Here is a 25,235-nt window from a genome sequence, read left to right on the forward strand (position 1 = left end):
AAAGATCCTCAACAAACTACTAGCAAATAGAATCCAACTACTCATCAAAAAGATCATACACCATGACCAAGTAGGATTCATCTCAGGGATGCAAGGATGGTTTAACATTCGAAAATCAATCAACATAATCCATCATATCAACAAAAGAAAAGATAAAAAGCATATGATTATATCAATAGATGCAGAGAAAGCATTTGACAAGATCCAGCACCCCTTTATGATGAAAACCCTAGCCAAAATGGGTATAGAGGGGACCTTCCTCAACATAATTAAAGCCATCTACCACAAGCCTACAGCAAGCATCATCCTCAATGGGGAAAAACTGAGAGCCTTCCCTCTAAGATCAGGGACGAGACAGGGATGCCCACTCTCTCCACTTCTGTTCAATATAGTACTGGAAGTACTTGCAATAGCGATTAGGCAAGAAAAAGATATTAAGGGCATTCAGGTAGGAAAGGAAGAAATCAAGCTCTCACTATTCACAGATGATATGATACTCTACTTAGAGAACCCAATAACCTCCACCAAAAAACTCCTAGAAACAATAGACTCGTATAGTAAAGTTGCAGGTTATAAAATCAATACCCAAAAGTCCATGGCTTTCCTATACGCAAACAGTGAGAGAGAAGAAAGCAACATGAAAAAAACAATCCCGTTCACAATTGTGCCCCAGAAAATCAAGTACCTAGGAATCAGCTTAACTAAGGAAGTAAAGGACCTGTACAAAGAAAACTACAAAACGCTACTTCAGGAAATAAAAGAGGACATGAGGAAATGAAAAGATATCCCCTGCTCATGGGTCGGGAGACTTAACATTGTCAAAATGGCAATACTACTGAAAGCATTGTATAAATTCAATGCCATCCCTATAAGGATACTCATGACATTCTTCAAAGAAATGGAGCAAACACTCCTGAAATTTATATGGAACAATAAGCCCCCACGAATAGCTAAAGCAAATCTTGGGAAAAAGAAAATGGGAGGAATCAACCTCCCGAACTTCAAACTGTACTACAAAGCAGTAATAATTAAAACAGCATGGTACTGGAACAAAGGCAGAACTGCAGACCAATGGAACAGGGTTGGATACACTGACATCTCCCCTCAATCATATGATCATCTAATCTTTGATAAAGGTGCAAGTAATGTGAAGTGGAGTAAGGAAAGCCTCTTTAATAAATTGTGTTGGCATCATTGGACGGCTACATGCAAAAAAATAGGCTCAGAACTCTGCCTAACACCATGTACAAAAGTAAGATCAAAATGGATTAAAGACCTCAACATCAGACCAGAAACCATAAGGTACATTGAAGATAAAGTTGGCAAAACCCTCCATGATATTGAAGCTAATGGTATCTTCAAAGATGCCACGCCACTGGCCAAGCAAGTGAAAACAGAGATAGATAAATGGGACTATCTTAAACTAAGAAGCTTCTGCACCTCCAAAGAAACAGTGACCAAAATACAAAAACAGTCTACAGAATGGGAAAGGATATTCGCCGAATACACATCTGACAAGGGGTTGATATCCAGGATATACAAAATACTAGTTAAACTCCACAAGAAGAAAACATCCAACCCCATCCAAAAATGGGGCAATGAAATGAACAGAAACTTTCTCAAAGAAGAAATCCGAATGGCAAAAAAGCACATGAGAAAATGCTCTACATCATTAATCATCAGAGAGATGCAGATCAAAACCACAATGAGATACCATCTCACACCTCAGAGACTGGCCCACATTCAAAAGAACAAAAGCAACCAATGCTGGCGTGGATGTGGCGAGAAAGGGACACTCCTTCACTGTTGGTGGGAATGTCCACTGGTTCAGCCCTTCTGGACAACAGTTTGGACGATTCTCAAAAAATTAGAAATTGAGCTCCCATTTGACCCAGCAATACCACTCCTGGGAATATATCCCAGAGAGGCAAAAATGTATAGTCGAAGTGACATCTGCACTTGTTTGTTCATTGCAGCACTCTTTACAATAGCCAGAAACTGGAAGAAACCTGAATGCCCAAGAAGAGATGACTGGTTAAAGAAACTTTGGTACATCTACACAATGGAGTACTATGTAGCTGTTAGAAAAGATGAAGTCATGAAATTTACATACAAGTGGTACAATATGGAAAGTATCATGCTAAGCGAAATGAGTCAGAAAGAGAGGGATAGACATAGAAAGATTGCATTCATCTGGGGGATATAAAGTAACAAAGTATGAGATTAATACCCAAGAATAGCTGAGATCAGCACCAGGAGGATTACTCCATAACTTAGAGGCCAGCCGGGTATCCTAGAGGAAAGGGCAGTTCAGATAGAGAAGGGAGCACCAAATAAAGGATGTTTGGAGGATCCTCCCAGGAGGGGAGATGCATGTCGAAAGTAGACTATGGACTGAACATGTTTGCCACTCAATGCCTCTTTTGCAGACCACAACACCCAAACGGAGAGATAGAACATAGGGGATTGCCCTGCCACAGAGGCAGGGGGGGATGGGGGGATGGGGGTGGGAGGGATATTATCCATGGTGGTGAAAAACGGGCACTGGTGGAGGGATGGGTATCTGATCATTGTATAATTGAAACCCAAGCACAAAAAATTGTAAATCTACAACTGTAAAAAAAATAAAAATAAAAAAATATAAAATAAAAAAAAATAAAAATAAAATAAAAAATAAAAAAAAATTTAATTCTAGTTGTATCACTCCATTCAAAATTTTAGAATTTCTGGAGCAATATCTCATACTCTATGCCACTGATATACCAGGAGTAGCATACCACATTGGATGGGATGTAAAGTATAAGACAACCAATCTCAATTAAGAACATATTAAGACACAAGATGTAACCTATAACAATGTTAGTAATCTCTGATACAAAGTTTCAGTTGCTCCAGCGTGAAGTACAACAATCTTCACACACTTTCTTCTAAAGTTATATTTTTTGATCATTTTTAGCAAATCATTCATCATAACAAGCAATATAAAATAAATTATTTAGGGCCTGCTATTGGGAAAGGCTTGGGTGGTGATTGGGAAAATTGGAAGTAATGGTGGTAGGAAGGTGTCATGATGGTGGGATTGGTGTTGGAATATGGAATGCAATAAACCAGCGTGAACAACTATAAAAATAAAAATAAGACATAAGAAAAAAGAAACAAGTTTTAAATACCTTCCTCCAAGGTCAAGAAATGAGAGGAGAATATACAACTAGAATAAAGTAATGAGGATTATATTTCTTTAGGAGGGGTGGGGAGGATTTCCCAAGTTGTGCTCAAGAGGCTGGGGTGATTCGACCATGTGTGTCAGTGGTTCAATTCAAGAACCCAAGGATGTAATGTTGCTTGGGTCCTATGGTTCAAGGATCCCTAAAATCTCCAGGTATTCTGGACATTACAATTCATTGAGATATGGGCCTGATGAGATGCAAGGTGTATAGGTAGAATGCTCACCTCGTACTGTTAGCCGTCCATGTTGGAGACCATCCACAATGACCAACTGGACTGCGTGAATGTTATCATTGTCAACAATCTGGAAGTGTTCCCAAGTGATAGCTCGAGACTGCCCCTCCAGAAGATTCAGGCCTGCAGAAGAAAGTAAAGGGGAATTCTGGGAAGTTCTATGACAAGTTAGCTTGCTGATTTTAAGACAAAATTATTAATTTTCACTCAGAAAACTAGCTGAAGATTGCATGTTTACAGGCTTTTTAAAAAAAACTCGAATTTTGTGGCTGTTTTTAGTGTTATTTTTGCTTTTCTCCAATGTGACACTTTTTTAAAATTTTTTGCTTGTCTCCAATGTGACACTGATTCCTTAGGATCTATTCTTTGGAGTCATTATGATGAAAGAAGATAAAGACTGAAAGAAAGAACAGATATTATGTGCACAGTGGTCTCTGGTTCAACCAAATTCACAAGGAATTTTTCAAAAGCTATTTCCAGACATTTTAGGCAACACAGTCAAAAGTGCTTTTTCATATACACAGGGGACTTCAATAGACCATAGAATAAAAATAGGATAAATAGGCAAATATCGAATAATTGTGCCAGGCTAGTGTTTAATGGTATTAGACATAAATTATCTGGCACATTGCAATTAAGGCTGTGTTTTAGTTCCATCTCTAATGGGAATGTTTGTAACTGGAGGAAACTAAAGCAAATAAAACAAATTAAAACATAATCTTTTGGTCCTAGCCTGCTGTAGAAATCTAGGAAGAAAGATTACTAGTCATTACAAAAAGAAATGATTTTCCATCCCTAATAGATACTCTCCGTCTCTAACCTAAAATTCTGAGTGGAGATCAGAAGCTATAGCATCATCAACCATTCCTGTTCTACAACATTCCCTTAGAATCAACCAACAGGGGATGGAGCAATACAAGGGCAGGGCGTTTGCCTTGCACGCTGGCCAACCTGATTCGCAGCATCCCATATGGTCCCTTGAGCACCGCCAGGAGTGACTCCTGAGTGCAGAGTATTGCCAGGTGTGATCAAAAAAGAAAAAAAAAAGAATCAACCAATAGATTGCAGAGAATATTGAAAGGAAGAACTTTTTTATATACAGAAGCTGATGATAGTTTAAGATTAATCATTGGTGGACCCTCACATCTGTTCAGTTTTCCTGCTTGCTGACCTTGACCTTAGTCTACTTTCTAGCTACAATAATACCAGGAATGTCCCCACAGTCCAAATGCTTGGGTGTCATCATTGCCACATCCTCTGATCTGACTGGTTATTTCAGCTGCCCTTTGGAGTTAGGATCACTGTGGGCACGGCCTCAATTGTGACTATGGCCAAGTCCTATGCCATGAAGATGATGGAATTTGTGCAACCGTTGTTAGATAGATGAGTGCAGGTGGTAGGGACTGTGGGCAGGTGGTTGCCCTTGAAGAGAACTAACAAAGGTGATAGTTGGGACAAGAAGAAGTTCAGACAAGTGGATCACCGTCTTTTCACCCGCTCCATTCCAATTCTTCCCATATACTGTGGTTATGTCTCCTTCAGATGAGATGTAATCAGAACTACTGAGTGATCCACTTCAAGTTTTTAAAGCCTTGGACGGCTCAGTCAGAACACCCTTTTCTTTGCTCCTGCCTGACTGCCTTTACCCCTTACTCCTACTTTCACAAGGGTTAAGTGCATGTGATCTGCTCAGGGTCTGTATGCTAGGGAAGCTGAATTTAAGACACAGAATGCATGAAAAAAAAAAGAATGAAGGAAGGAAGAGAGAGAGTGAAGGAAGGAATGAAGGAAGGGGAGAAGGAGTGAGGGAACATGAGCTCATGCAATCTGTCACCAGTAATAAGGACTTTGAAGCCCAAAGCACTCAGTACAACACATAGCAAAGCATTTATGGTGCTCAACAGAAGAGCAAACAAGAAAACTACAAGTAAATGTCCAATGAGTATGTTTTTATGATGAAATGCTAAATTATATTAATTTAATTAATAAATAATTTATATTAATAGAATTTAATTATATTAAGGCAAAGCCTGGCAAGCTACCTGTGACGTATTCGATATGCCAAACACAGTAACAACAAAGTCTCACGATCGAGACGTTACTGGGCCCGCTCGAGAAAATCGATGAACAACGAGAAGACAGTGACAGGACAAAATATAATTAATTATATTAATATGATTTAGCGCGGCCAGCTCGACCGAGCCGGGTTCGATTCCTCTGCCTCTCTTGGAGAGCCCAGCAAGCTCCCGAGAGTATCTCGCCAGCACGGCAAATCCTGGCAAGCTACACGTGACGTATTCAATATGCCAAACATAGTAACAACAAGTCTCACGATGGAGACGTTACTAGGCCCGCTTGAGCAAATCGATGAACAATGGGAGGACCGTGACCGTGATTATTTCAGTAAGAATCAGAAAAATTCATTTCTGAGGATGAAGGGGAAAGGATTGTGTGATAAAGGTAAAGGGATCTGGAAACATTGGCAGAGGGACCGGCAGAGTAACTCTGCCACTATAAAAGCTGTTTCAGTCATATTACATACTCTGGTACCTCAATAAAAATACTTATAGACATTGGTGATAAAAGTATTCATTAACTTTCATACTATTTATCCCATTTATCATCTTCTCTAAGACGAAGGAGACGTTACTGGGGCCTGCTTGAGGCAATCAAGGAATAACAGGATCATCGTGATCATGATCGTTATCATCTTCTCTAAGCTTTCAATAAGAAGCATATATTAAGTTCATTATAAGTGATATATCAGTTTAAAAAAACATTCTGGGGGCTAAAGTGATAGTACAGTAGGTAGGGATTTGCCTTGCTCACGGCTGATCAGGGTCAGTCTCCAGCATCCTATATGGTCACCTGAGCACTGTTAGGAGTGATTCCTGAGTGCAGAGCCAGGAGTAACCCCTGAGCATTGCCAGGTGTGACCCAAAAAGCCAAAAAAAAAGTGGAAAATCCCCCCTGAAAATTTATACCCTATTGTCTGCTAGGGTCTGTTGTGTCTTCTTTGGGACCTGGCCATAAGATGTGTGTGACCTAATAAACCTTTAAAAAAAATTCTGATGTCTGACATAGTACAATGAGTTTAGTGGCTCTTGTTACAAACTTGGGCTTCGTAGTTTTCAAATATTCATCAAGATGATGAAATATCTGTGCTGAAGCAATGATCTACTTAATATGTGATTATTAAAAACTTTAAAGGGCCGGAGCATTAGCACAGTGGGTAGGGCGTTTGCTTTGCACGCAGCCAACATGGCCGACCCAAGTTCGATTCCTCCGCCCCTCTCGGAGAGCCCGGCAAGCTACCGAGAGTATTCGATATGCCAGACACAGTAACAACAAAGTCTCCAATGGAGACGTTACTGGGCCCGCTCGAGCAAATTGATGAACAACGGGAGGACCGTGACACTGATTCCTAAGTTACTAATTCCTTTCTTTCCTCTCACTATCCCTCTAGTATATGTGGAGTGGGAGGTAGGCTTATAAATAAGTCTTCTGAACGCGCATTCTCCATCTCTACTGCAACTCACAGACATTCAAACTCTTATGGGTGCGTGCATGTACCAAGTAATCTCACACACAACACCATTTGTTCATATTACCACCTAATGGGATTTTTAATTGTTTTATTTAGTTTTGGCCCACACCAAGAGGGGCTCAGGGACTACACCTGTTTCTGGATTTAAAGATCAATCCTGGCAGTGCTCAGGAGGCTATATATAGGTTAGAATTTGAACCAGACTTGTGAAAACCAAGCCTGAATTCTAGGCAAGTGTCTTAGCCTCTGTACAACCTCTCCAGCCCCAAACACCTCGTGATTTAAATCACACCACCACCATTGCTTATAAGTATTTTATATACTTTTAAATTCACAGAAGTTGAAAAAAATCTTGGTTTTCATTAACATCAAAATCTCACCTAAATTTATCTATTGCACTTTAAGTTCACTCAAAAATAAAAGACGAGATAAAGTTTTCTTTGCTTTTTGTTTTGTTTTTAAGACAGTTTAATCTCCGATATATGTATTTTGGTTTCCAAGAAAATTAAACTTTAAAACGGGATACTAGATTATAGCGTACACCTTCATTCAGTTTCTCTGAATAATTTGAGTTAGCAGTCTCTTCTCACTCAGTCCACCTATAGTTCAATATCACAAAAAGTCACTTTTTTGACTCAGTCACATGAAAGGTGTCTCTGTGGTTTATCTCCTACAGAGAAAAGAAGTTGGCTTCGGGACTGAGAAATTCTGGGTTTAAATTTCTAACTTATCAGTTAGAACATCAAAACTAAACAAAATGAACTACCTGGTGCCCTTAGGCTGTTTGGGTTTCAGCTGCCTCATGTGTGAAAGGGGAATAAATCTACCTTTCTTTCCTGACCCATTTACTTTCTTGTACTCCTTTCAGGTGAGGCCACTTGGCACCTGTAATCACCTGTGTTCCAGGACACTCGTGGGGCATTTGTATCTGCTGTTCTGATGGAGATGTGGACTGTGATGGGTGCGCTCCTTCCAAAGAAGAAGTCATACGCCTCCAACTCTACCTGTGAACAAAGAGTTGCATGAGAACTAACAAGGACAAGTTACAGCCTGAAGTACTTCTTTCTTCTATATTCAATATCACAACTGAAAACAAAACATATGCATGTTCTGAAAATTATTTTAAATTTAAAACAATTGCATCACACCATGAGCATACTTTTGTGAGTCAAAATCATAAATACTATTTTCAATATTATTGACCTAGTTTTAATAGTAACAAATACGTACATACATAAATTGTTATATACATGCATTTATATAGTGTGTGTATATATATATTATATATATATATATATATATATTTGTCCTGTCACTGTCCTCCCGTTGTTCATCGATTTGCTCGAGGGGGCCCAGTAACATTGTGAGACTTGTTACTGTGTTTGGCATATTGAATACAACACGGATAGCTTGCCAGGCATTGCCGTGCAGGCAAGATACTCTTGGTAGTTTGCCGGGTCTCCGAGAGGGGCAGAGGAATCGAACACGGGTCAGCCATGTCAGATATGGTTGGCCTGTGTTTAATCCCCAACATCACATATGATGTTGAGCCCCACCAGGTATGATCCCTGAGTACAGAGCCAGGAGTCAGCCCTGAGTGCTGCCAGGTGTGACTCCAAAGCAAATACTTATTAAATGTGTCAGATAAGATTTAAAAAATGCAGTTTTCTGCTGGTGACGAACATTTTTGACAAACCGATGTCACTTTCTTGTACATTAGCCCTTGTTCCTTGACTTACTAGTATTTTTAAATTTTCCTCTCTTGAAAGAAGTTTTAACCTGAGATAAGCATATATACTACATAAAATATATCATACATATTTCTGTAAATGCCCCTCCATTTACTTAAAAAACTGGGTTCAAGGAAACCACTGGGGCCTCTTTCAAAACCATAAGCCTGAAGAAGCGGTTCTCAACCTGGAGTGGTTTGAGTACCTGGGTATGGTGTGGGGATCACAAATAAGAGGAAGCTAAACATGTTATCTGGAATATAAATGTCAGGGATAATACTAATATCCTATTGTGTACAGGATCATCCTCTACAAGAGATAATTATGCAGTTCAAAATATCAGTTAGGGGGTCTGGAGTGATAGTGGGTAGGGTATCTGCCTTGCATGCAGCCAACCCAATTTTAATCCCTGGCGTCCCATATGGTTCCCCAAGCACTGCCAGGATTAATTCCTGAGTGCAGAGCCAGTAGTAACTACTGAGCATTGCCAGGTGTGGCTCAAAAACAAAAAAAGTCAACGATACCCTCACATATACCCTTAGAGACCTCTGTCTAGGGGTATCTCTCCACTGGGCATATTTTTAAGTATCTAGATTTGAATTGTTCCCCTGAAATACTACTGAGACTACATGACAATTTTGAAGATTATTATGAGTTGTGTCAGTATTACACCAGGTGTCACTAAAGAAAGATGAGATATAATTCAGATGTAAAGGGCATTCCAGCCTATTTTGGTGTGTTCTGTTCAAGGGAATAAGTAAAAGACAACCAGTCAATTAAGTCAATTAAGCAGAACCAAAGAAATAAATTCAAGGGAGCCGAAGCAGCACACTAGAATCAAATATCCCAAGAAGATGTAAACTATTGGGGTGGGGGTGGAACACACTGGGATGTTCAGGGCAAACTCCTGGTTCTGCACTCAGGAATGAGTCCTGGAAACTCTGGGGGACCATATGGGATGCAAGAGATCAAGCCTCTATTGGCCATGTACAATACCCGCTGTGTTAGCTCTCCAGCTCCAAGGAGATGCAATATAGATCATCATGAGATGATTCCTGCAATTATATGTTATGAACCCTGAATATTTTTCAGAAAAACATAAGACATGATAAAATATGTTTGAATGTTCATGACCGAAATAATGGGCTATTTTGGCATTGCAGTCCAGCTTCAGGCCATCACTCAGCTCTCAAAATCCCACCCCAGGTAACTAAATGACAAAGTTCTCTCAAGGCCCAGAGCTTCTGACCTCCATCATCTGAAAAGCACGTAATCCCCATGTGAAAATGGAAAGTTACGTCTAAAAAAAAACTCATCATCCATTTGAGAGCATTCTGCTGTAAGATTTCTATTACACAATGGCAGAAAACACAGGCAAGAAACAGGCAGAATAGTGCTGATTTATTAATGAACTCGGGTTAAACAGACATACAATGAAAAATGTTGTATGGGAAGGGAGGGCAGGAAATGAGAGGAGTGAGGGCAGGGAAAAAAAATAAAATAAAGCTGCTACATACTATTATGAAGTGGAAAAGAAGGGGAGTGGTAAGAGGCAGAGCATTTATAGTCATATTCTTTTGTCTGCCCTTGAGGCTAAATGCCAAAAAAATGCCTAAATTAGAAAGAGGACAATTTGGGAACCCCAGGGACACATAATAAACCTGAATTCAAATCTGTACCAATCTGTTCATTTCAATTTTCCATCCTGTTTGAACCAACTTGCTGTTAGGTCTTTAAGTATATAAAGCGTTATTATGTGCAAGTCTGGAACCAGCTGTTCCTCACTCCCACAGAATACAAAAGAGGCTGAAATTACAGCAAGAAGGGTTGAGATTAGATTGAAACAGTACTGCCCAGAGCAAAGGGTTTGATAGTGAAGTTGGTTATCAAATGAATAACCAACTTCATCTGAGCATCTGAGTCAGTATTAAGGATCCCAACAAGAGCTCTCTAGAACAAAAGGGAATGTCCTGCCACAGAGGCAGGGTGGGATGGGGGGATGGGGGGTGGGAGGAATACTGGGACCCATGGTGGTAGAAAATGGGCACTGGTGGAGGGATGGGTACTCGATCATTGTATAACTGAAACCCAGGCACAAAAATTTGTAAGTCTACAACTGTACCTCATGGTCTTTCACTTAAAAAAAAATAATAAGAGCTCTCTTGGGGTGCGAGGGATAGCACAGTGGGTAGGGCTCTTGCCTTTAGGCAGCTGATTGAGTTTCTATCCCCAGTATAGACAGGCAACTGGGTTTCAAATCACCCTTGGAGTGGTGATTATCACTCTACTTGATCCTGATCCTGTTATGGAGGATGAGCCCTGCCCTGAGCACCACTGGTTGGGTGGTACAAGTTCTGTACCCCAAAAGAGGTTTATTTATCTCTCGAACAAAAAAAAAGATAATTTATTAAAGAGTAGCACTGTAGCACTGTCTGCCCATTGTTCATCGATTTGCTCAATCGGGCACCAATAACGTCTCCATTATGAGACTTGTTACTGTTTTTGACATTTCGAATACGCCATGGGGAGCTTGCCAGGCTCTGCCATGCAGGCAGGATGCTCTTGGTAGCTTGCTGGGCTCTCCAAGAGGGACAAAGGAATCGAACCCAGGTCAGACGCGTGCAAGGCAAACACCCTACCCACTGTGCTATCGCTCCAGCCCTTATTAAAGAGTTGTAAATAAAATTTAATTTTAGCCCTCAGACTGATGAGTCCAGATCCAAACAGGGCCCCCAGAAATACTTTGTAGTTGACACCGGATGTTTTCAATTATTTAATGTTTTCTGTATTTAAAAATGGAAACGTTTTTGGGGCTGAAGTGATAGCACAGCAGGGAGGGCATTTGTCTTGCATGCGGCCAACCCGGCTTCAATTCCCAGCATCCCATATGGTCCCCCGAGCACCGCCAGGAGCAATTCCTGAGTGCAGAGCCAGGAGTAACCCCTGACCATCGCCAGGTGTGACCCAAAAAGCAAAAAAATAAATAAAATTTTTAAAAAATGGAAACGATTTAGAAAAAGAAGAAAAAGATTTCCTACCTTCTTCACCAATGAGAGCAACAGTATATCATGGGCACTGTGTTCTTTCACTAGTTGGCTGGAGCCACCATTTCCCTCCAGCTAGGTTTGTTCCTGAGCAATACCTTCTTGGTTTGGGTGGGGCTCTAAGGGTGCATCCTGATTCACAGGGATGGATTCTCTTTAGAGGCAACAAACAAGACAAAGGATTCTGAAAGTCAAGGGAAGTTGCCTTTTAAGTAGCTGTGAAGAAGCTGCCACTTGAAGCCTTGATTGGCTTCTGCTCTTACCTCAAAGTGTCTTCGTTCAGAGTGGCTGCTGTTCGGAGGCTGGTAGGCAATCTGCATGTCGCTCAGGTCTCTCCAGGTGAATGAGGACACTGGTCTGGTGTGATCCAACAGGTGAGTCACATAGCCTTGGAGTGGGGCTCGAGTAATGTTGAACACCAGTAGGGGTTTAGGGGTCTCATCCTCTTCACAGTCCAGAACTGATGTAGTCAGAGAGGTCAGGATGAATTGATCCACTTCCAAAATATACATGGCCATGAAGGCAGCCCTTGGAATCTGATTAGGAATGCCCCCTCTGATGTACACAGGAAGCCACATGCTCTCTGACTTTTGAAGGAGAAAGAAAATAGGAAGGAGGAAATAAAACAAATGAAGTTACTGCACACAAAAGTAATAGCACGATGTTTAATATAACATGATACTTAACATAATGCCTCAGCCCTTGTGGCAGTCTGAGGGTGATTTGAAACTCACCTGCCTGTCAGAATTATCTAGAAAAGTTTATAACTCATACCAGTTGCCACCTCTGGAGCTCCTAATTTAATTGTTCCAAGGAGGGAATCACCACACTTTGTTGTTGTTTGGGTTCTGAAGACCAAATCTAAAGACTCTTATAGGCAAAAAAGTATGCTGTGCTACTCAACTGCAACTCTGGTATTTTTTTTTTAATTTTTGCTTATTTCTTCTACAGGGGTCAGAACCCTTTTAAACAGTGCTCAGGAGTCCTAGCAGCCCCAACAGTGATTCATTTTCTTTTTTTGTTTTTGTTTTCTTTCAACATTTAGATTGAGTTATGGAGATAAGAAAGCTGTTAATCCATCTTTGCACGCATCGCTTCAATATCACACTTATCATCTGAGTGACCACTTCCATCCACCAAACCAGGCCAAATGGGCAGCAGCTCAGTGCTAGGGCCTGAGGGTACCATACTGCTTGGGCGCTACGATCCAGGAATGGCTGGCCACTGCAGGCAGTGCTGGGGGACTCCAGGGATGCACCAAGCAATACCTACAGGTTCACAAGGTACCACGATCAAACACAAGCAGGCACTAATCACTGTTCTATCTCCCAGTCCCGAAATAGACTTTTTTTGGGGGGTTGGGATTTTTTGTTTTGCTTTGTTTTGGCTTTTTGTTTTGGGGACATCCAGGTGGTTCTCAGGACTTGTTCCTGGCTCTGTGCTCATGAATCACTACTGATGGGGTTTTGGGGACCATATGAGGCACAGGAGATCAAACCCAGGTCGCCCAAATACAAAGCAAACATCCTACCCACTATACTAATCCTCCAGCCCCACAAAATGATATTCTAAAAAAGAGATGCCTCATATGCATCCAGGGTCAGGGAGAGACAAAAATTTAGGCATCAGAAGGAACCGTGCTTAGAATTTAAACCCTAGCACTTTGGATTTGTGTGACTTTAGATGAGCTATTTAACTCCTGAATCTCATTTTCGCCATCAGCAAAATGCAAATACTAGCCCCTCCCACACACACCCCAGTATAAAGTGGAAATTAAATAATAAAGCTTTGCAGTGTCTCACGTACATTATCATCCTCATGGCCACCCTAGCCACTTCCTGTAATGTGGCTTTAAAAGAGTTAAGGAAGGGATGATGACAAAAAGGCCTTTATCTGGGCCAGGAAGATATCACAGGATTAGAGCATATGACTTGGTTTTTCTAAACTCTGGTTAGATCCCTGGCATCACAACCCCCCAGCATTGCCACATATGGAGGAGACTTAGGGTCCCCAAGCCCCACTGGAGTATCCCTAGAGGTCCTTGGCTCTGCAATGCCCATGCAGCATCATGTTCTCAGTACCTAGCATAGAACTGCTGACCCAGTGCGCTGATATTTGCCAGGACTGGTCCCTGGAACCCTACACACTGCATGGGTGCCCCTCCCAAAACTCAAAAAGGTCAAATAACTTTTATTATTGGACATTCCTGCAGCAACAGGAGAGTTGCCCAGTTCTCCTGTAGGTTAATGCTTGGGTCTCCCAAGTGAGAAGTGAATAGGAATTTCAAATGACTGTAAAGTCAGTCATTTCACCCTTTTCAAATGAGAGTTATGAGGGAAGAGGCCCTTGTGAAGGGAGTCCCCAGAGAAATAATGAATCTAGAATCTCAACAAGTGTTCCAGATAGGAAGAAGCCTAATTGCTTGAGATGTGCTTATCAAGGGCCAGATATTGAGAGAATTAAGTGCAGTGATCAGAGTGCACTGATTCAGTACTATTGAGTACTGGATATCAGGATAGAAGTTATAATTTCTATAAAACAGGATGCTGGGGATTTTCTTCGTTCAGCTTCAACCGAAGTTCCAATAAAGGAGAGATCAGATGGCAAAGAAAAGGTGAGACACATCCTAGACAATTGCTTTGCAAATTTTACAGAACCCGTCCCAGATTCTAGAACCCAATCACTCACTCTGGAAACATAAAAGTGGTTGAGAGAGATTAGAGGAAGGGATTTGTTTAGAAAGAGGAGTTCTGGGTTGTGCCTAGTCAAAACTCTAATCCTCAGCACCACAGACCTCCAAGGAGCAGGACACATTGCATGACACCATGTCCCGGATGTCAGGAGAGACACTTCCTTTAGACCAACTCCAAAAATATTTCTTTTACAGGTAAGCGTAGGGCTGAAGTTGCGTGCATACTTGAAGAAACTAAGTGACCAAAGGCAAAAGGATGATAGTGGCTGGGCTGGCATTAGCCTATAGTCTTATGTGCCATAGGAAGGTGCAAAATTTGTATGCTCCCAGAGATGGGATGAGTAGCACAGAGGTAGCACTGACTTTTAGGGCACCTGAAGCTGGAAGTGTAAATATCCTATAAACTGAGGTAAGAATTGCAAGTGACCATTCAGGCTAGAAATGCATCCTCTCAAGAGGAGATAACCTCCAGTGAGAAGAAGTTTGCTTTGCAAGGCGGCATCTCCTGAGGATCACAAAATTTCCCCAGAGACAAAAAGTAGCTTGAAACATCTGCCAGACTCAGAGAGCAGGAAGTGATGTTTCATCAGTGCCAGATTGAACAAAGCCTTTCCTCCAACATTCCCCCCAAACCACTCCTATCCCAGTCTGGAAGCTCAGAAACTATTAGCCTACAAAGCTCTAAGAAGAAAGAAGCAAAGAGATTAAGACCATTAATATCTCCCCATTCCCGTTGATTTGTGAAGATAAATGGCATTCCAGGGTTTAGAGTATCTACTTATGTAGATTCTCTACATAAATTATTTTAAGATCTATAACTTGGAACTCAAAAGTAGGGAAATCACATGTATAAAAGACTGGTGCTGAACAATTAAACCAACTAAACTTGTGTCAAGCCCAAATAAGTATGCTATTTTAAACAGGTTTATAAAGCGGATATGAATATAAAAGGAGCTCCCAAGAAATAAAAGATGAGATGAAGCAAGAAGCAAGATACAAAGATGTGCTTGAATTAAAATTGCAGAGTATATACACAAAGCCTGGGAGAGGGACAAAGGCCAGGACAAAGGATTACTGTTATCAATATTCATCTCATCTATGAAGGAAACAAAAGACCACATTTTCTAACATTCTAAGCATTAAAATAAAGGTTAGGGCTAGAGAGAGATTTGTAAAGACTGAGTACATAAAAGTCTAGGTTCAATCCCTGATTTCACATGGTTTGAGAATACCCCAGGAAGTGACCCCTAAACATAGAGCTTCAAGTAATCCCAAGCACCACTAAGTATGGCCAAACCCCACCCCCTGATAAATTAGCACTGTAGCACTATCCTCCCATTGTTCATAGATTTGCTCAGGCAGGCACCAGTAACGTCTCCATTATGAGACTTGTTGTTACTGTTTTTGGCATATTAAATACACCATGGGGAGCTTGCCAGTCTTTGCCATGCAGGCAGGATACTCTCGGTAGCTTGCCAGGCTCTCAGAGAGGAACAGAGGAATCGAACCCAGGTCGGCCGTGTGCAAAGCAAACACCCTACCCACTGTGCTATAGCTCCAGCCCTTAATAAATTAAGAAAGTGAAAACATACAGACATAGGTAAAATATTTTTATTTTGGTATCCAATCCTAGTATAACATAAAGTAAAGGATAAAAGAGCTTCAAATCAGGATAAAGAAAAAAAACACAATCCATATTTCAAGAAAAATTTGCAGCTAGTTAAAAAAAAAAAAAAGAAGATATAGAAAGCACAGCAGGTAGGGAGCTTGCCTTGCACAGGGCTAACACAGGTTCGATTTCTTCATCCCTATCGGAGAGCCCGGCAAGCTACCGAGAGTATCCCACCCACACGGCAGAGCCTGGCAAGCTCCCCATGATGTATTTGATATGCCAAAATAGTAACAAGTCTCACAATAGAGACGCTACTGGTGCCCGCTCGAGCAAATCGATGAACAACAGGAGGACAGTGCTACAGTGCTACAGAAAAGGACTGGAGCAATAGCACAGTGGGTAGGGCATTTGCCTTGCATGCGGCGGACCCAAGGTTCGATTCCCAGTATTCCATATGGTCCCCTCAGCACTGCCAGGAGTAATTCCTGAGTACAGGAACCAGGAGTAACCCCTGTGCATCACTGAGTGTGAACCAAAAAGAAAAAAAATGATCATCTACCTCATTATGAAAAATAAATAGCTTATATAATAGTAAATTAAATGTACAGTCACTTGTGCCTTCAGGAAGGGAACTTAAAATTATATACAAAGATTCAAAGTAAAAGTTTATTATATAATTAAAAAACACATAATAAATTACCATATTTATTTCCCAAAAAAAGATGAATTCAAGGCAATAAACATTTAAAAGGACAGTGTGAGCACAGTTGATATTTATAAAACATACAAGACCAGGATTCTTATAAGCATCATTATATTTAATATTATTCTGACTGAACCAGTGGGAAATAGAGCAAAAATAAGAGGAATAATTACGGGAAAGAAAAGACAAAATTATTATCATTAGCAAAAGATATAATTACAGTCTTTAAAAGCCCAAAGAATTGAAAAATTCTTAGAATAATTGAATTCAAGAAAGAAGCTAGATAAAAGAAAATTATATCAAAAAATAGCCTTCTTATTTATCCTCAGTAACCAATGAGAAAATAAAAGAAGAGGAAAGAATCTATTCAAATTTCACAAAAACCGTTGAGGACTGGAGTTAATGTACTCAACTATATGGAGAAAACTGCAAACTTTACAGAAAAATCAATGAACATTTTCTTACCTGAAGTGAGATGTCACATTTCTGGGCTCAAATTGGTAAATAAATGTATAAATATTTCCATTTTTTACCAAAACAATGTATATTTTGAATTCAGTGCTGACAAAAATATTTGGGGGGGATTGTTTTTTTAAAGTACTCATAGGCTAGAGAGATTTAAGTACAGGAATTAAGGTTCCCAGATTACACAAGGTCAATCCCAGTTTTATCTCTGGCACCACATAGTGTCCCCCAAGAACCCCCAGGACAGTGATTGGGAGGTGGGGGTCTATTGGGGTTCGGGGTTAAAAATGAGTATCGGTAAAGGGAAATGTGTTCGGTATCTACATGACTGAGACCTAAACCCGAAAGCTCTGTAACTTTTCCCACAGTGATTCAATAAATAAATAAATTATAAAAAAAAAAAAAAAAAAAAAAAAATTTAAATTGAAAAATTTTTAACTTACAAATACTCATATGATTTAATTATTTAACTGTAACTAAGTAAAGGTAGGTGGAAATGGAGAATAAAATTATAAAGAGGAAAGTTTAGGAAGAATTTAACTCTAAACTAAGAAAGAATATTAAAAAGTATTAATGGTACTGGAACAAAAACAAGGAACAAAAAAGCAAGCCTTGAAGAGTGTACATACTATCTTTCTATACAATAAGTAAGTAAGTAAGGCCCCTCCCGTTGATCGTCGATTTGCTCGAGCGGGCCCAGTAACGTCTCCATTGGAGACTTTGTTGTTACTGTGTTTGGCATATCGAATACTCTCGGTAGCTTGCCGGGCTCTCGGAGAGGGGTTCTATACAATAATCACTGTGAAATCAACAGAAGGCATTGATTATTCAGCAAACAGTGTCAAAATCAGCTACTTGGAAACAATTGTTTCTAGGGTTTCATAATAAAAATTTATTTCAGGTGGAATGAAGATGTACACAATAAATGTATATGAGAAAAACCTTTAAAAAATAAGGAAATTATGGGTGGATAATCAAGTCTCGGAGAGCCCGGCAAGCTACCGAGAGTATTCGATATGCCAGACACAGTAACAACAAAGTCTTCAATGGAGACGTTACTGGGCCCGCTCGAACAAATCGACCATCAACGGGAGGGCCTTTACCTTTTTACCTTAATCAAGTCATGAAATGTGTCTGTTCAAACTTTCAGTAGAAATATAAGAGACAAATATTTAACTGCATGATCAAGTTAAGTCCAATTTCACAAAACAAAAAAAATCCAAGGTACATGTAGATCCACAATGCACATATGTGCATAAAAATGATGGATATAAATAACTAGTTTTGTTTTCTTATTTTGCTTATAGTGCCTTTTGAAAATGCTCATTATGGTAAGCATATTATTTTATATTCATAAAAAGATCTGTTTTGTGTAATGGCAAATGGACTATGAAATAGGTTAATTCTAAATAAAACAAGATCATTTAAAGGGTAGACTTCCAATAAAATTTATGTTGAATAGTAAACTAAGGCCCTGCACTGGCCCAGGACTTTGAAATGACTTAAAGAGCTGACATACATGCTTTGCACGCATGAATCCAGGATGAAGCCCCAGCATCACACAGTCCACAAGCACCTCTAAGGCAACCACCAAACTCTGTATGGAGAAGTCCTTGGAGCAACCGCCAAGGAAGTTTTTTAAGAGAAAGACAACAGCCCGCCCCCAAGGGCCTGGGTTCCTCTCTGGGCACGCGCAGCTAGAAACAGCCCCGAGACAGCCGGTTTTCAACCCCTGAGCCGCGTGGGACGGGCACAGAGGCCCAGCTCTGGGCAACAAAGCTGAACGGCTCCAATTCCAACAGGTACAGCCCGCCCCCAAGGGCCTGGGTTCCTCTCTGGGCACGCGCAGCTAGAAACAGCCCCGAGACAGCCGGTTTTCAACCCCTGAGCCGCGTGGGATGGGCACAGAGGCCCAGCTCTGGGCAACAAAGCTGAACGGCTCCAATTCCAACAGGTACAGCCCGCCCCCAAGGGCCTGGGTTCCTCTCTGGGCACGCGCAGCTAGAAACAGCCCCGAGACAGCCGGTTTTCAACCCCTGAGCCGCGTGGGACGGGCACAGAGGCCCAGCTCTGGGCAACAAAGCTGAACGGCTCCAATTTCAACAGGTACAGCCCGCCCCCAAGGGCCTGGGTTCCTCTCTGGGCACGCGCAGCTAGAAACAGCCCCGAGACAGCCGGTTTTCAACCCCTGAGCCGCGTGGGACGGGCACAGAGGCCCAGCTCTGGGCAACAAAGCTGAACGGCTCCAATTCCAACAGGTACAGCCCGCCCCCAAGGGCCTGGGTTCCTCTCTGGGCACGCGCAGCTAGAAACAGCCCCGAGACAGCCGGTTTTCAACCCCTGAGCCGCGTGGGACGGGCACAGAGGCCCAGCTCTGGGCAACAAAGCTGAACGGCTCCAATTCCAACAGGTACAGCCCGCCCCCAAGGGCCTGGGTTCCTCTCTGGGCACGCGCAGCTAGAAACAGCCCCGAGACAGCCGGTTTTCAACCCCTGAGCCGCGTGGGACGGGCACAGAGGCCCAGCTCTGGGCAACAAAGCTGAACGGCTCCAATTTCAACAGGTACAGCCCGCCCCCAAGGGCCTGGGTTCCTCTCTGGGCACGCGCAGCTAGAAACAGCCCCGAGACAGCCGGTTTTCAACCCCTGAGCTGCGTGGGACGGGCACAGAGGCCCAGCTCTGGGCAACAAAGCTGAACGGCTCCAATTTCAACAGGTACAGCCCGCCCCCAAGGGCCTGGGTTCCTCTCTGGGCACGCGCAGCTAGAAACAGCCCCGAGACAGCCGGTTTTCAACCCCTGAGCCGCGTGGGACGGGCACAGAGGCCCAGCTCTGGGCAACAAAGCTGAACGGCTCCAATTCCAACAGGTACAGCCCGCCCCCAAGGGCCTGGGTTCCTCTCTGGGCACGCGCAGCTAGAAACAGCCCCGAGACAGCCGGTTTTCAACCCCTGAGCCGCGTGGGACGGGCACAGAGGCCCAGCTCTGGGCAACAAAGCTGAACGGCTCCAATTCCAACAGGTACAGCCCGCCCCCAAGGGCCTGGGTTCCTCTCTGGGCACGCGCAGCTAGAAACAGCCCCGAGACAGCCGGTTTTCAACCCCTGAGCCGCGTGGGACGGGCACAGAGGCCCAGCTCTGGGCAACAAAGCTGAACGGCTCCAATTCCAACAGGTACAGCCCGCCCCCAAGGGCCTGGGTTCCTCTCTGGGCACGCGCAGCTAGAAACAGCCCCGAGACAGCCGGTTTTCAACCCCTGAGCCGCGTGGGACGGGCACAGAGGCCCAGCTCTGGGCAACAAAGCTGAACGGCTCCAATTCCAACAGGTACAGCCCGCCCCCAAGGGCCTGGGTTCCTCTCTGGGCACGCGCAGCTAGAAACAGCCCCGAGACAGCCGGTTTTCAACCCCTGAGCCGCGTGGGACGGGCACAGAGGCCCAGCTCTGGGCAACAAAGCTGAACGGCTCCAATTCCAAACAGGAGACATTCCCAACTCCTCGCCCAGTGCCAGGGACACTTTCCGGAGCCGCGGCCGCTAACGCGGCCGCGAAATATTTTCCCACTACATATGCCATAGGAACCATAAGCTAACTTCTTAGATGGAAACTTCTCTGTTTTAGCTCAGCCACTAGAAATACAGTTGCCAATAACTCATAAGCCTATCTTAACTCACACTGCATATCAAGCAGAATAGTAACACTGAACGTGAAGGACTAAACCACACCTCTCACAATGGTAAAGCAACGCAAAAGCCCACCAAACATTCATATTGAAGAGTCTAGCCCAGATGACACCAACAGTACTGTAGTGTTTGACAACCTCTCTGACAAGGAATTCAGAAGGGAGCTACTTAGGATGCTTAGGGAATTAAAAGAAACAATGGAAAGCAATGCCAATAGAAGACAAGAGGATCTGAAGGCAGAAATGAGGAAAATGCAATCAGAAATGTCAGACCTGAAAAATCTCGTAGGCGAATTGAAAAGCTCAGTGGAAGGCCTCAGCAGCAGAGTAACAGCGGCTGAGAACAGAATCAGTGAGCTCGAAGATGAAGTTCAGAGACTCTCCCGAAAAGAGCAGAAAATGGAAAAGAGACTCACAATTCGGGAACAGATGGCAAGAGAAGATCGTGATGAAGCCAAGAGGGGTAACATAAGAATTATTGGAGTCCCAGAGGGACAGGAAGAAAACCTCGATGAAGAAGAAACTGTCAAAGACATCATTGCTACAACATTTCCAGAGCTGAAGAAAACTTGTGACCACATTCAGGAGGCCCGAAGGGTACCAGCTAGAAGAAATCCGAATAAAAATACCCCAAGACACATTCTGATCAAAATGACCAAAACCTTAGACAGAGACAAAATTCTGAAAGCAGCAAGATCTAAGAAAGAAATCTCTTACAAAGGAGCATCCTTAAAATTCACAGCTGATTTTTCTGATGAAACCCTCATGGCCCGAAAACAGTGGTGGGACATAGTAAAAAAACTCAATGAAATAAATGCCTCCCCCAAAATACTTTTCCCAGCAAGACTCTCATTCATAATAGAAGGAACAACACACAGTTTCACAGACAAACAACAGCTCAGGAACTTCATAGACTCAAAACCATGGTTACAAGAACAACTAAATGGGCTACTTTAAGGCAAGAAAGGCCCCTCAAATACACCCAATTTTAACATAACAATGGGACAAAATCCCATAACAATAATCTCTCTCAATGTCAATGGGCTAAACGCACCAATTAAAAGACATAGAGTGGCAGGATGGATTAGAAAATTGAACCCAACATTCTGCTGCCTGCAAGAAACGCATCTCAATAGTCAAAGCAAACACAGACTCAGAGTCAAAGGCTGGAAAACAATCCTACAGGCAAACAGCTCCCATAAAAAAGCTGGGGTAGCCATCCTTATATCAGACCACATTGATTTCAGAGTGAGGAAGGTCATAAGAGACAGTGAAGGCCATTACTTATTGATCAGAGGATCTGTACAACAGGAAGAACTTACAATAATAAATGTATATGCACCTAATGAGAGACCAGCAAAGTACTTAAAACAACTACTCATAGATTTGGAAAAAGACATCAATAGCAACACAATACTAGTGGGAGACTTCAACACTGCTTTGTCACCTCTTGATAGATCAACCAGACTCAAGCTTAGCAAGGACATACTTCATTTGAGGGAAACAATGGAAGAAAGGGACTTAGTAGATATATACAGGACACTTCATCCACAAAAAGCTGAATACACATTCTTCTCAAGCGTACATGGAACATTCTCCAAGATAGACCACATGCTGAGCCACAAAACATGCCTCCATAAAATTAAGAAGATAGAGATTGTAGCAACAATCTTCTCAGACCATAATGCGCTGAAATTAGAAGTAAATCACACACAAAAACAGAAAACTAAATCAAACACCTGGAAATTAAACAGTGCACTATTGAACAACGAGTGGATTAGACAGGAAATCAAAGAGGAAATCAAAAGATTCCTAGAAACGAATGAAAATGAGAACACGAGTTACCAAAACTTATGGGACACAGCAAAGGCTGTGTTAAGAGGAAAGTTTATAGCTCTACAAGCATTCCTCAGAAAGGAGGAGCGAGCACACATAAGTAACCTAACCTCACAGCTTAAGAGCTTGGAGAAGGACCAAAAAAAGGAGCACAACCCGAACAGGAGAAAGGAAATAATAAAACTCAGAGCAGAGATTAACGAGATGGAAACCCAAAAAACAATCCGAAAGATCAATGAAACCAAGAGCTGGTTCTTTGAGAAAATTAACAAGATCGATAAGCCTCTAGCAAAACTCACAAAGAAAGGGAGAGAGAAAACCCTAATAAACCGAATCAGAAATGAAAAGGGGGTCATTACAACAGAAACCACAGAAATTCAGAGGATCCTCAGGGAGTACTTTGAGAAGCTTTATGCCACGGAACATCAAAACCTCGAGGAAATGGATAAATTCCTAGACTCCTACAGACTCCCAAGGCTGAACCAAGAAGACCTGGAATACCTGAACAGACCTATCACCATCAAGGAAATTGAAATGGTAATAAAAAGTCTCCCCAAGCACAAAAGTCCTGGCCCGGATGGATTCACTAGTGAATTCTTCCAAATCTTTAAAGAGGACTTACTCCCAATACTCTTTAAGCTTTTCCACGAAATTGAAATATCAAAAACACTTCCGAACAGTTTCTACGAAGCAAATATCACACTGATACCAAAAGCAGACAGAGATACCACAAAGAAAGAGAATTACAGGCCGATATCCCTGATGAACACAGATGCAAAGATCCTCAACAAACTACTAGCAAATAGAATCCAACTACTCATCAAAAAGATCATACACCATGACCAAGTAGGATTCATCCCAGGGATGCAAGGATGGTTCAACATTCGGAAATCAATCAACATAATCCACCATATCAACAAAAGAAAAGATAAAAAGCATATGATCATATCAATAGATGCAGAGAAAGCATTTGATAAGATCCAGCACCCCTTTATGATGAAAACCCTAGCCAAAATGGGTATAGAGGGGACCTTCCTCAACATAATTAAAGCCATCTACCACAAGCCTACAGCAAGCATCATCCTCAATGGGGAAAAACTGAGAGCCTTCCCTCTAAGATCAGGGACGAGACAGGGATGCCCACTCTCTCCACTGCTGTTCAATATAGTACTGGAAGTACTTGCAATAGCGATTAGGCAGGAAAAAGATATTAAGGGCATTCAGGTAGGAAAGGAAGAAATCAAGCTCTCACTATTCGCAGATGATATGATACTCTACTTAGAGAACCCAATAACTTCCACCAAAAAACTCTTAGAAACAATAGACTCGTATAGTAAAGTTGCAGGTTATAAAATCAATACCCAAAAGTCCATGGCTTTCCTATACGCAAACAGTGAGAGAGAAGAAAGCAACATGAAAAAAACAATCCCATTCACAATTGTGCCCCAGAAAATCAAGTACCTAGGAATCAGCTTAACTAAGGAAGTAAAGGACCTGTACAAAGAAAACTACAAAACGCTACTTCAGGAAATAAAAGAGGACATGAGGAAATGGAAAGATATCCCCTGCTCATGGGTCGGGAGACTTAACATTGTCAAAATGGCAATACTACCGAAAGGATTGTATAAATTCAATGCAATCCCTATAAGGATACCCATGACATTCTTCAAAGAAATGGAGCAAACACTCTTGAAATTTATATGGAACAATAAGCCCCCACGAATAGCTAAAGCAATTCTTGGGAAAAAGAAAATGGGAGGAATCAACCTCCCGAACTTCAAACTGTACTACAAAGCAGTAATAATTAAAACAGCATGGTACTGGAACAAAGGCAGAACTGCAGACCAATGGAACAGGGTTGAATACACTGACATCTCTCCTCAATCATATGCTCATCTAATCTTTGATAAAGGTGCAAGTAATGTGAAGTGGAGTAAGGAAAGCCTCTTTAATAAATTGTGTTGGCATCACTGGACGGCTACATGCAAAAAAATAGGCTCAGAACTCTGCCTAACACCATGTACAAAAGTAAGATCAAAATGGATTAAAGACCTCAACATCAGACCAGAAACCATAAGGTACATTGAAGATAAAGTTGGCAAAACCCTCCATGACATTGAAGCTAATGGTATCTTCAAAGATGCCACGCCACTGGCCGAGCAAGTGAAAACAGAGATAGATAAATGGGACTATCTTAAACTAAGAAGCTTCTGCACCTCCAAAGAAACAGTGACCAAAATACAAAGACAGTCTACAGAATGGGAAAGGATATTCACCGAATACACATCTGACAAGGGGTTGATATCCAGGATATACAAAATACTGGTTAAACTCCACAAGAAGAAAACATCCAACCCCATCCAAAAATGGGGCAATGAAATGAACAGAAACTTTCTCAAAGAAGAAATCCGAATGGCAAAAAAGCACATGAGAAAATGCTCTACATCATTAATCATCAGGGAGATGCAGAT

At 41.9% G+C, this 25,235-nt stretch overlaps 1 protein-coding gene across 1 annotated transcript in view; it reads right to left on the reverse strand.

Annotated features, from left to right (window-relative positions):
- FREM1 (FRAS1 related extracellular matrix 1) overlaps window positions 1–25,235 on the reverse strand; it is a 172,737-nt gene that overhangs the window by 135,490 nt on the left and 12,012 nt on the right. Inside the window, exons 5-7 of the mRNA XM_056117277.1 lie at window positions 12,044–12,367; window positions 7,902–8,010; window positions 3,451–3,582 (exon numbers count right to left, since the gene is read on the reverse strand). Of these exons, the coding sequence (XP_055973252.1) occupies window positions 3,451–3,582; window positions 7,902–8,010; window positions 12,044–12,367 (565 nt within the window). The remainder of the gene's footprint in view (window positions 1–3,450; window positions 3,583–7,901; window positions 8,011–12,043; window positions 12,368–25,235) is intronic.

This window comes from Sorex fumeus, unplaced genomic scaffold, assembly GCF_029834395.1.
Source record: "Sorex fumeus unplaced genomic scaffold, SorFum_2.1 ptg000034l, whole genome shotgun sequence".
NCBI classification, from domain to species: Eukaryota; Metazoa; Chordata; class Mammalia; order Eulipotyphla; family Soricidae; genus Sorex; species Sorex fumeus.